At 38.3% G+C, this 12,881-nt stretch overlaps 1 protein-coding gene across 4 annotated transcripts in view; it reads left to right on the forward strand.

Annotated features, from left to right (window-relative positions):
* Positions 1–12,881, forward strand: part of PHLDB2 (pleckstrin homology like domain family B member 2) — a 268,804-nt gene that overhangs the window by 134,937 nt on the left and 120,986 nt on the right. For all 4 annotated transcript variants that reach the window (XM_066240765.1, XM_066240767.1, XM_066240769.1 and 1 more), the window contains one exon: positions 3,949–4,058. In XM_066240765.1, coding sequence (XP_066096862.1) covers positions 3,992–4,058 — 67 coding nt within the window. In that variant the 5' untranslated portion in view covers positions 3,949–3,991. The remainder of the gene's footprint in view (positions 1–3,948; positions 4,059–12,881) is intronic.

The raw sequence follows: 12,881 nt of genomic DNA on the forward strand, positions 1-12,881 counted from the left end.
ATTTATTGGTTGATAAATGGTATATTTTCTTAATATCATTTTGGGTTCTGTTTTTTAACATTTAACCTAGAATTTTTGTGTCAGTGGTGGGATTCAGCTAGTTTGCACCAGTTTGACTGGTGCAAATACCTAATTTTGAACTTAGAACTGATACCTAATTTTTTGTTGAGTTCGGCGAACCAGTTGTTAAAATGGCACTTGTAGTCAGGGTTCTCTCTCTAAAGTGGCGTCTGGACAGCCACCCAATGTGGAAATCACAAATTTACACTCCTTACTCTTTTTTAACGTTCATCATGCAACAGTATATTCTAAGCACCCATAGTAATCGGGTACGGAATCGTCCATAGGTGAAAAAAATTGCAAGTGAGGACACTAATTAAGAAGCAATATGAAAATACCTTAACTAACAGTTTTATTATTTTTGTCAGGTATTATTTAATATTTTTCATTAATATTTTAAAACTCAATATATAATCTAGTTTTGTGTACCTGTTTTATTATTCTTATTTAAGTATTAAATGCATGAAATAATAAACTACATTTCAGTGTATCTTTTCATAGTTAAAACTGTCATTAGGACAGAGAACCAGTTGTTAAATTATTTGAATTCCACCACTGTTTTGCATTGATAGTGGATGATTGCTGTTGATATATTTACATGTTAGAATCATGTTCCCCTATACTATTTTTAGAAGAACAACCTTTGAAAGGAGCGTGGTGATAATGAAAAGGGCATGGGAAGCAGTATAGCGGGGAGATAAGGAGACCTGACTTTAAAGTCACGTAGACCCTTGTGCAGATTGCTGGGCCCTCCCTGACACATCGATTTAAAGCATAGAACTCAATGTTTAAATATAGTCACAGAATTCTCCACAATCTAATTTTAGAACATTTTTGCCAATTCCAAAAAGAAACCCCATACCCACTAGCATTCATTCCCTATCCTTCCTCCACTGCTCCCCACAACCAGCTCTAAGCAGCCACCAATCTGCTTTCTGTGTCTATCTGCGTGCTTATTCTTGTTATTCCATATAAATGGAATGGTGCAATATGTGACTTTTTGTGACTGGTTTATTTCACCTGCACAAAGGTTCATCTGCATTGAAGAATGTGTTAGTACTTTCTTTTTACAGTCAAATAATATTCCATTATATAGATAGACCCCATTTATTTATCCTTTTAGCTGTTCAAGGACATCTGAGTTGTTTCCACTTTTTTACTATTATGAATAATGATAATAAAACATTTGTATTCAAATTTTGTGTGAATATGTTTTTTTATTTTTTTCTTCTTTTTCCAAGTGAGAGGAGGGAATATAGAGAGATAGACTCCTGCATGCGCCCCAACTGGGATCCACTCGGCAACCCCTGTCTGGGGTCAATGCTCTGTTCAACTAGGGTCATGCTCACAACCGAGTTATTTTTTTTTTTTTTTGCAGCCCGAGTTATTTTTAGCACCTGAAGCAGAGGCTCCACAGAGCCATCCTTAGTGCCAAGAGCCAATGTGCTCGAACCAATTGAGTCATGGCTGCTGGAGGGGAAGAGGGAAACAGAGAGAGAGAGAGAGAGAGAAAAAAGGGGAAAGAGGAATTGTGGAGGAGGGATGGAGAAGCAGATGGGCACTTCTCCTGTGTGCCCTGACCAAAAATCCAACACGGGATATCCACATGCTGGGCTGACGCTTTACCACAGAGCCAACCAGCCAGGGCCGTGAATATATGTTTTCATTATTTTTGTATATATACCTACTAGTAAAATAGCTGGGTTTCATGGCAGTTCTATGGTTAACCTTTTGAGAAACATTCCAATTGTCTTCCAAAGTGTAATTTTACATTTCCACAAGTGCTATATGTGAATCCTGTTCATTATTATCTGTCTTTATCATTATAACCATCCTAGTAGGCATAACGTGATATCACATTGTGACATTGATTGATGTATTTTTCCCTAATGGCTAATGGCATTTTAGCTGTTTATTGGCCATTTGTATATCTTTTTTAGAAGCATTTTCTTCTAAAATAATATTCAAATTGGTAGTTTCAATGGAAGAGCTGGCCTTGTACTTCATTAACAAGAGTGAGGCCCTCAATAAAAAATTCTTCTACTCTTACCCTTTCCTAACACACAGTGATTAATTAACATGGGCATCTATTTTCATTTTAGTTCTTCCATATATTCTATTAGAATGAGGAACACTTCAACTAGTCAAGGCCCACTGGGTTCTGGATCCTATCCTCTCTTTCTTCTCCCAGAATGTTCTTCCATCACTTGTTCCCCCTTTCTCCTAGATCTCTACCATTTCCCTCTCTATCTTCCTTCAGATAATGAACCAGCTTAGGTCATTGCTTCCCATTTTGAGGAAAAGTAAAACTTCTCAATTTCTGCATCTTCCAAATACACATTTTCAGCCATGATTTCTACTTTGTCGTTCACTTGGATCCTCTACAGATGTATTCCAACTCAACATGTCCATAATTGAACTCCCCTTCTAATTTCACATCTGCTCCACTCTGTATTTCCTGTCTTAGATAAGAGCATCATCATCTACCACTTACCCAAATTCACACTAGACTCCCCGCACTTAATTCCCAGTACCAATAAATCACCTTGGCTTGATAACTTTTACCTCCCATATGTATCACAGTCTAAACTTTGTCATCTTAAACACATGCTTTAGATTAATTTCCTAGCATCTCTCTTTTGAAATATTGTATAGATCCCTAACTGGTCTTTGTGTTTCCAGTTCTGTCACCACTAAACTCCATCTTCCTTAAGAGAAAGAAAGAAGAGAGAGAAAGACTGAGAGAGACATTGATTTGTTGTTCCACTTATTTATGCATTCATTAATTGACTACTGTAAGAGCCCTGACCGAGGATCAAGCCCACAATCTTGCCACATTAGAATGATGTTTTAACCAACTGAGCTACCAGGCCAGGACTATTGTACTTAATCTTAGAGTTATTGTGAAAATCAAATGCATAGCACAGGGGTCGGGAACCTATGGCTTGTGAGCCAGATGTGGCTCTTTTGATGGTTGCATCTGGCTTGCAGACAAATCCTTAATTAAAAACATAATGACATTAAAAATATAAAACATTCTAATGTATTACAATCCATTCATTTCTTACGGCTCATATTCCTACACGCTCATGCGGGTGGCTGGAGCCAATCACAGCTGTCCTCCAGGACAACACCAAATTTTTATTGGATAATGCGTAACATACATGGGCTGTTGTATGGCTCTCACAGAATTACATTTTAAAATATGTGGTGTTCATGGCTCTCTCAGCCAAAAAGGTTCCCGACCCCTGGCATAACAGGAACACAACATACGGGAACCTTACATGATAGTGAAATAGTGAGACCACATTACTTCCTAGGGCATCCCTGAGTCTGTAGGAAAAAAGAAATTGGGCATCTGACAGCTGTGAGCCTGACCTAAATAAAGTCAAGAGCTCCCTGGAGATATCTTATGAACAAAAACATTGGCTTCTTTTCCTATAATATGAGATTTTGTAAAAATTAAAAGAAATAATAAATAAAAAGTATCTAATGGGATACTCATAAATAATAAACATGGGATGAAAAATAGAAAATAAAACAACAAACACAAAAGAAAAAAAACTATACTAAGGAACTGATTCTTCTTACTGTTTGAGTATTGTCCATTGCTTGTTCGCTGGCATGTACAGTATTTTTCATCTGTAGTTATTCCATCCAATCGTGTGCTTTCATTGATGATGATAGGTGGTGATGGTGTTTAAATTTTGTCATTTTAATGGCTAGTCAGCTGTGGGATTATAGAATGATCCTTGGTTTCTGTTTTTTAAATCAAAGCAATTAGTGTTCTCAAATGTTAACTTTGTTGACAGTTACAGTTATTTTTTAAAAGTCACTTCTGCTTTCACCTTCCCAATCACTGTATTTCTCTTTTCTTGCTGTGTACAGGCTGGCATCAACCTGTTTCCCCTTTGAGATCCAGCAGATCCTGATGGAGAAGGATAAAACCCAGAGAAAGGAGCTCCAGGAGGATGGAGCTACTGATGTGCAAAACTTAGGTGAGAACTCTCTGGGTGTGCACTTCATCACAGAGATTTTCAATAAATAGTTATGAGTACCTATTCTACGCCATACATACGGAATGACTGAGCACTGTTTTGCATAAACCCAGAAGTCCAGCATGCAGCAGGAAGACAGCCATCCCTTGAGCTTTGGTCATGGTCTTACTCATCTCACTGAAGACATACTGAGTTTGGGCCAGATGCTGAATGGCAGGCGGGCCAAAGCAGCTGGCATGGCAAGGTCTTTTCCAGTGACTCATCTGTCATTCAAAAATCAAAGCTCACATAGAAAGGGGCAGATGTGAAACAGAGAAAACATCACAGCTTCAGCTCTCTAGAAGAGAGGCTGATTCTGCTGTCTCCCTCCAGGAGGGATAAGGCTATAAATCAACCACTCCCAATACACAGGGCTGGTGGTGCTGGTTGAGTCTTTGTAATGTGTTCCCAGCATTCAAAACTGAATAATAAATAGACTCATAAAATTTGCATTTTCTTCATAATTTTTTATTATGCATCTGATGGTCAGGTAACCAGGGATAAGGAGAAGGTGCTCAAGGATATGTTGGGAATCTGGTTGTCAAGTAACCTCATTAGTATTTCCCTGAAATCTGTAGGATAGGCCTGCAGGCTGTAAATTCAGGTAAGCATCAAAGCTACTGTCTTGAATATGGATTCTGCTGGGTAGCAGACTGGAAATTCAAGCAACATTTCTATGTTGCAGTCTTGAGGAGAATTCCTTCTTTATGAAATCTCAATCTTTGCTTCTCAGGTCTAGCTATTGCTTTAAAGGTCATGTGATGGAAGTTAATTGGCTTTTTCTCAAAATTGCCTTATTTAAATGTTAATCACATCTAAAAAATAGCTTCACAGCAACAGCCAGACTGATGCTTGAGCAAACAACTGGGCATGGCCTAGCTAAGTTGATACAAAATTAACCATCACAGCCCTCTTACCTTAGGGGCTTTACTTTTGAGCAGAGATGGAAGATAAAAGAGAAAAATATGCAATCTAATGATACTAAGTACATTGGCACACAACCAAGCCTGGGAATGGACTTGCGAAGAGCTTCCTGGAAAGCGTGATTCCTGAACTGACTGCTGCTGGTGATGAGGGAAGAAGTGAACATGACACATGGGAATAACGGCAAGTGGGTTAACTGACACTTGCCCTCCTTGCAAGAAGAGGAGGGAGGAAATAGTAAGCCACTGTGTGGACATAACCTGGAGAAACCGAATGACTGTTTTTGTTTGTTTGTTCGTTTGTTAATGCTAAATTGAGAAATCTGAATTTATTTTATCCTGAAAGCATAGAGGAATTATTGAAGAATTCTTAAGATTGAGGTAATAAAATTAGATTTTCAGTGTTCAAGACCAATTCATGTATTCAGCAAATATTTTTACACTGTCTGTCATGTATGAAGTACTGTAGGAGACTCTGGGGATATAACTGTCCCTTAAGATTTGGTAAAGAAATGAGAATAAAAGACAAATATAATAATTACAAAGTTTAATTAGTGCTATTGAGACACAGACTTAATTTAGAAGCTTTAAAATTCCAGTGTCTGTCTACTGCTGTCTCACTGGTCATCACATCCCTACTATAAGTGCAAGCTTCAAATACTGAGTAATCCTTCAGAAATTACACTATCCCCCAACCCTTCTCTGAGCCAAATACACAGGATTGTGGATTTGATACTTCCTGACTCTCTTTCTTGAATGCGTGAATCTTAGCTTTCCCTTTAGACACTTCCATCTTCCATTGCCTTGGGTGAGCCTTGCCTACCATAGACCCAATGTTGCTCCAGCCCCAGGCCTAATGAAACTTCATCTCCCCTGACAGTGGGGCTTGTTCCTGGCTCTTTCTAGACGTGGGAGTTAAGAATACTACCAGGTGATAATGAAGGCAAAGGGGGTAGAGAGAACAGTACTATTGACAGGAGTGTAAGAGGTAAAAATAATATGATTTAGCAATGGTTTAGCAATAGAGTTGACAAAACTAAGAGACTGGGATATTTTCCAAATTGGAGGGTTGGATGACTAAATATAAAGGGGTGACTTTGATTTAGTTATAGAATATAACAAAGAAGGGGAGGTTAAAAGGTGCCAGTGGAGGAAAGTGATAATGGTTTGGACATGTTTGGTCTGCGATACCCAGGAGACATCCCTGTGAAGGTGCACAGTATATAATTACCACCTTTTCACATTTGCACCTCTCAACACTCCTTCTTTGTTATCCTGAGCATTGTGGCAGTTGGAATGAAAGACAAAGGATTGATATTTTCAATAGGATCAAAGCATTCAACTATTTACTAGTCACAGAGGATTTAACATGAATGTTGATAACCCATGAGAGATAAAACTTTCTTTTGAAGACAAATTATTCCTTAGATGTAATGTTACCCTCCACCCATTTGGATCCTTTAAAACTGCCTGTATAAGACATCTTCTACTTGCATGGTAACTTTGATAAACTTTGGAAACCAGGCAAGATGAAAGAAAAAATTAGCTTGTGCGAAAGGAAAACAATCAACCACATCAGTGCTTGTCTTGATTGCATCGTTTATAGATGCTCAACAAACTGGAGGAATGGGAAGCAGTGAGGTAATCCTCCGCCCCCACCCACACACTCTAGTTGTTGGGGGTCCTCAGACCTCACCTGGGCTTTTTGGATAGAAAGTAGAGCGAGAACCACAGAAAGCTTGTGAGCAGGCATCGAGAGAGGAAAGGAAACACACCCTTTAACCATATCCATATTTGCCTCCTTGTCTAGCAAATTTGTTTAATATATGTAACTTCCCCCTTATGGGCTGTTGAGCTGCTAAGCCTTTCATAACACTAACTTCAATAATAATATTAAAGGTATGGTTATCCATCTACTCATGTTAAAGTTCTAGAAGTTTTATGTTAATTTTATAAATATAATGCAAATATTTTGGGTAGCAACCTCTTGATTGAACAACAGAAGGGCCTTTTAAATGGAATTTCTATTAGTTCCTGTTGGAAAAACACAGTAAATGAATTTCAGTCGTCTTCTTTAGGCATATTTGTAACTCACAGAAAGTCTGGTTCTTGAGAATAGCCAGTAATTCCAATGAGTCTAAAAGAACTGTACTAGCTATAAATACCACTCTCTGTATCTCAGAAATAAATGTTTTAGACAATCATTTAGAACTTTGTCAGCTCTGATAAATCTCTAGTCAGAGCTGGGGACTATATAATAATGGTTTATTAACTCTCTTAACAACTCCCCTGAGAGAAACAGTGCAGTTAATACCTCTATAATGTAAAATATCAAAAAGGTGAAGCAAGTAACCTCAAGCCTCTGGCGACACAGCCAGTGCATTGGAATTTTAAGTCACTGAATGTCCAGTCCAACACTAAACCCAGTAACCAAAAGGTACCTGTTTCATGTCCATTTCTGCAAGAATCTTAGGACCTGTAACTATGGAGTCATCATAAAATGAAAAAAAGGACAGCAGTCAAGAGTGGGCAGAGAGATTCAGGATCTTAACCGGGCTCTGATGAATATTTAATTGAGCAACTTGATTTTGATGGATAGCTTTATATTTTTTATTTTTTTATTTTTTATTGATTGGTTTTAGAGAGACAGAGCAGAAGGAAGGGGGAGTCAGGGAGAAAGAGCGAGAGAGAAAAGTATTCCTTTTTTTTTTTCACTTGTTCATTCATTCATTGGTTGCTTCTGATATGTTTCTAGTATATACCCTGACTGGGCATCAAACTTGCAATGTTGGTGTTTCTACCAGCCAGGGCTTTGGATAGATACCTTTGTTTGACATAAGCTTAATTGAAGTCTTTAAATTCTGTGACTGGAGATCATCTTTCTCTTTCTCCCTAGCCCTACACAATCAGTTTCCACTTCCTACACAGCTGCTGGCTCTTCCTGTATTTGTCAGGCAAGGAGGAGCCAGTGCAAGTTGAGAGCAAGGAAATGACATAATTAAAATGGTATTAGACATGAAATCTAAAATTCAAATCCCCATCTCCATTTAAATTCCCCTTCCCCCAAACCTGGCCCCAACTTCTCGTGTCTTATCTCCCGCACTCCCCTCCATGCACTGTGGACTCAGGCCAGTGGCATTAGGTACCACTTCCCTAACTGGCCTTGACCTTACTGTGCCCCTGCCTTGTCTGTGTTATCTCCTCTGCCTGGAAGACCCTGTCTTTCAATATGTAGGTGATACATGTTTCTCTGATAGACTCACCGTAGTTTTTATATTACTTTATCACATTACAGTTCTATGCTAGGCAGTAAATTCCTTATTAGAGACACATAACAAATGTGTTATTTTATCTCCATCTCTACCCATCCAGGCACAGCATGCGGAACATAGTAGATGCACAGTAAATTTGTCTTTGTGTTTCATATTCCTCATGTTCTGAAACCTGTTCCCTGATGAATTGTCAGAAGTCTCTAGTGCAGTGAGGTCTGCTTATATCTGACATATCCAGTAGAACACTTATCTCTGCCCCAGGTTGATAAAAATATATATACATATATTAAAGGAGAATTTGAAATCAAGGTATGAGATAACTGGAGGGATGGTGAAAGTCAAATGAAAGAAAAAAATAATGAAAAGCAACACAGTAGTTTCTTACAATACCAAGGAGTACTACTGAGTACTGTTTCTGTGATGAGCAGATAAGCTTCAATAAAATAACTCCTTGTTTTAAGTCTGCCATGCAGTAAAAGTAGACCAATTCGGTGTCCTTGAGTGATTAGAAAAGTGGGCCAAACACAGCTAGGATAGGTTAATATACAGGGGACACACATGCACACATACACACTCACACTCCGAATCCTTTTTCTGCCTGATTTCCAATACAAACTAACAGAAAAGATTGGGGGCAGGACAAACAAAAACATTTTCATGCAGATATCAATCTTATGTTTCGACTTTATTTAGATTATTCTCATAATTAAAGAACCAGTCTCTTAATATTTTGAACATAAATCAACATATAACAATAAATTTTCACTTTAATTTTGGTTAATTTTCTGGTTAATTTGAAGAGCTAACGTGTTATTTATACTTCATATTTTTAAATAATATTACTTGAGAACATAAAGTAAAATCTAAATATCTAATAAAGTTATTGGAATAAAAATACATAGAAGAGGTAAACAAAGAAAGGAGTAGAAAGCAAAACCTTTATTACCACAAGCAATAATTTAACTGTAAATGTAATGCTGAGCTTCCTGGCAAGCAGGATAAAAGGGAAACATTGGTTTACATAGTTCTTAACAATGATTGCAACTCTAGTGTAAAAAGAAATGAAGATATCTTTTCTAATTAATGAAAGTACACTGATTTTGTAAGAGAGAGAAATTTTATCCTAGTGCTAAATTCTAAAATGAGTTTATTTATTTATTTATTTATTTATTATTACTATTATTTTTGTATTTTTCTGAAGCTGGAAATGGGAGAGACAGTCAGACAAACTCCCGCATGCGCCCAACCGGGATCCACCTGGCACGCCCACCAGGGAGCGACGCTCTGTCCACCAAGGGGCGATGCTCTGCCCCTCCGGGGCGTCGCTCTGTTGCGACCAGAGCCACTCGAGTGCCTGGGGCAGAGGCCAAGGAGCCATCCCCAGCGCCGGGGCCATCCTTGCTCCAATGGAGCCTCGCTGCGGGAGGGGAAGAAAGAGACAGAGAGGAAGGAGAGGGGGAGGGGTGAAGAAGCAGATGGGCGCCTCTCCTGTGTACCCTGGCCGGAATCGAACCCGGGACTTCTGCACGCCAGGCCGACGCTCTACCACTGAGCCAACCGGCCAGGGCCTGAAAATGAGTTTATGATGAGGAACTCAACCTACACAGGGCAGTACAACACAATGGTTGATGTCCCTGACAACAGTTTCACAGGAAAATGTCAAGTGCGGTTGGAAACTACTCTAGTGATGAGGACATAATGCTTCGTGAAATAAGCCAAACACAGAAAGAAAACAAACAAATTGCATGATTTCACTTATATGTAGAATCTAAAATAATCAAATACTTAGAAGCAGAGAGTACAAAGCTGATTAGCAGAAGCAAGGAGGTATGGGAAATGGGAAGATGTTGGCCAAAGGGAACAGAGTTGCAGTTAGGGAGGATCGCTGAGTCTAGATGTCTAATGTACAACATGATATAGTTAATAATACTATATTCAATGTTGGAAATTGGATTAGAGAGAACAGTTCAGGTGTTCTCACCTCTCTCTCATACACACAGGTAATAATATGAGAAAATATGTCAATTAGTTTGACTGTACTAATCATTTCACTATATCCATGTCTATCATCAAATCGTATGTTTTATACCCTAAATATATGCCACTTTTATTTTCTTAATTAAAAAAAAAACTATACTAGGAGTGCTCTCAGTATGTTATCTAGCCCCTATACAAATAGGGTATATTATCAAATTAATTCATAAAAGTATGAGTTTGTTGTTATTAGTCCCATTTTTCAGAATAGAAGTTTATTTCTCAGTGAAGGTAAATAACATTCAAATAACTTTGCTAATAAATGTGCTGAGTTAGGGTTTAAGTCCAGGTCTGCCTGACTCCAGAATCATGATCTTTTTCACTGCACTCTGCAAATAAAAACTTGCTGATTCTTTGCCAGGCTATCACTGCAATTACAGGAAAGGATGTATAGGTCCAGAATGTAAGAGTACATCAAGTCCAACCTGTCTATGCTAATGAAAGGGCACAATAGCAAAATTAATTCCAAATGAAATTATTTATAAATAATTCATATATCACTATGCAACACTCCACCTTTCCCCAACTGAAAGGGTGAAGGATACAGAAAAGTGAGATTGGGTATTGTAACCATCACAGATCCTGGAGAAAGAAACAGGGAAGCCATTTCTGCTGTGTCATTTACTACACGATATCCCTAAATGGACAAGAGGAAACGGCAGACAGAGGGAGGTGTGGCTCTGGCCTGTGATTAAATAGAGGACTTTGCTTTAAAGAACCCAGGAAATTGAAAATGTGGAAAGAAGGAGCTTATTTTATTTTATTTTATAAATTGAATTTATTGGGGTGACACTGTTTAATAAAATTACATAGATTTCAGGTGTGCCATTCCATAATATCTCATGTGTACACGGCACCTGAGTGTTCACCACAGTGTCACCTCCTTCCATCAACATTATACCCCTTGACCCTCTTCTATCTCCCCCATCATTTCTTTTTCTATATTTGAAAAATACCACAACTAAAAGAAAGTCTGGTGATAATGATCATTACAATAATAATAGGTGCTAAATTTTTAGTACCTTTTATACATTTTGAGATGTTAGGGTCCGCACTTCACATTTAACTTTTGCAGCCTGTTGACTTACTCTCTCTTCACAGTGCTACAGCATTACGAAAGCTGTTGGAAAAACCATACCAACTCATCAGGAGTGAGATGGTTTACTGAATTTAGTCATTTTCAAAACCATTACATTAAATCAATACTCTTTAATCCCTTTCCATGTACCGTGTTACCTATCATGTCTTGAAGTATAGTTGACAAAATACGAAGAAATGATCCATCTATCTTTCAAGGAGCTTGGCTATAGTAAAAGAGACAAAGGTTAATAGATTGTATAAAAAGGTTGCGAGAGGAGGTCAATGAGGATCATTCATTGTCTAGTGATAAGGAATTATTTATTATACAGAAGTTTGCCCTGATATAATTTCTGCTTTAAAAAGAGGTGTGGAGGAGATGTGGAAAGGAGCATTTAAGAGCATGCATTCTGGAATCAGGCTGCCTGTGTTCATATTCTGTCTCCATGAATTTATTAGCTAAGTGATCGTTGACTTCTCTGTGCCTCATTTTTTCACTTAAAAAATGGAGATAGTAACAGTAGTTACTCTACCTCACAGGGTTGCTATAAGGCTTAAACTATTATTATTAGAATATATTTAGAAGAAGAGTGCTTGGAGTAAAGCGAGTGAAACTGAGGCTGAGGTCAGAGAATGGCAGATTGTGTAGTATCCTTCTGACCCATTCTATGGACTTTGGCTTTTGTTTTGTTTCAGATGGGGACTACTGCAAGGTTTTAAGCAGGGGAGTAATATGAGATGCCTTAAATGTTTTGAAAGGATCTCTCTGGCTGCTCTGTTAAGACAGCCTATATGGGAGGGTGGGCAAGTATTAACAGAGCAAGGGAAATCAAAATCAAGAGGAATGATAGATTAGACCTGGGTGGTAATAATAGAGGAGGTGGTGAGTGGGTACATTTTGAATTTACAGTATTTTAAAAGTAGAACCAAAAGGATTTTCTGATGGATTGAATTTGAAATGTTAAAGAAACAGAAAAGTCAGGGATAAAACCAAGGTTTTAGGCCTGATAAGAGAAAGACTTTCAGTTATGACAGGGTGGTTGGAGGATGGAAGGAGGGCTTTATGGATATCGGTGTTGAAAATGTTAAGTGGGAAAAGACTAGTAGACATCCAGGTAGGCAGCTGCCTGGAGCCTACGCTCAGGGGAGACGACCAAGCTGGAGGGCAAGGTTGAAAGTCATCATCGCATAGATGGTGCCACGAGACAGATTATAAAAGAGTGAGTACAGATTGACAAGACAGAGGTCCAAAGTCTGAACTTTGGTCACTACCACTTCTCAGAGTCGGGGAGAAGACAAGAGACGGGCAAAGGAAACAATGGGTAGGAAGGAAACCATAAAATCGTGGTCACATGGAAGTCAAATAAAATCATTTTTAGGAGAAGAAAGTGATAATTGCTAATACTTCAAGTGAGATAACGACTGAGAAACATTCAGATTGAGTAGTTTTTTTCCTCCATAAAATGAATTCTAGGGAC

Source organism: Saccopteryx bilineata, chromosome 8, assembly GCF_036850765.1.
Source record: "Saccopteryx bilineata isolate mSacBil1 chromosome 8, mSacBil1_pri_phased_curated, whole genome shotgun sequence".
In the NCBI taxonomy this organism is placed as follows: Eukaryota; Metazoa; Chordata; class Mammalia; order Chiroptera; family Emballonuridae; genus Saccopteryx; species Saccopteryx bilineata.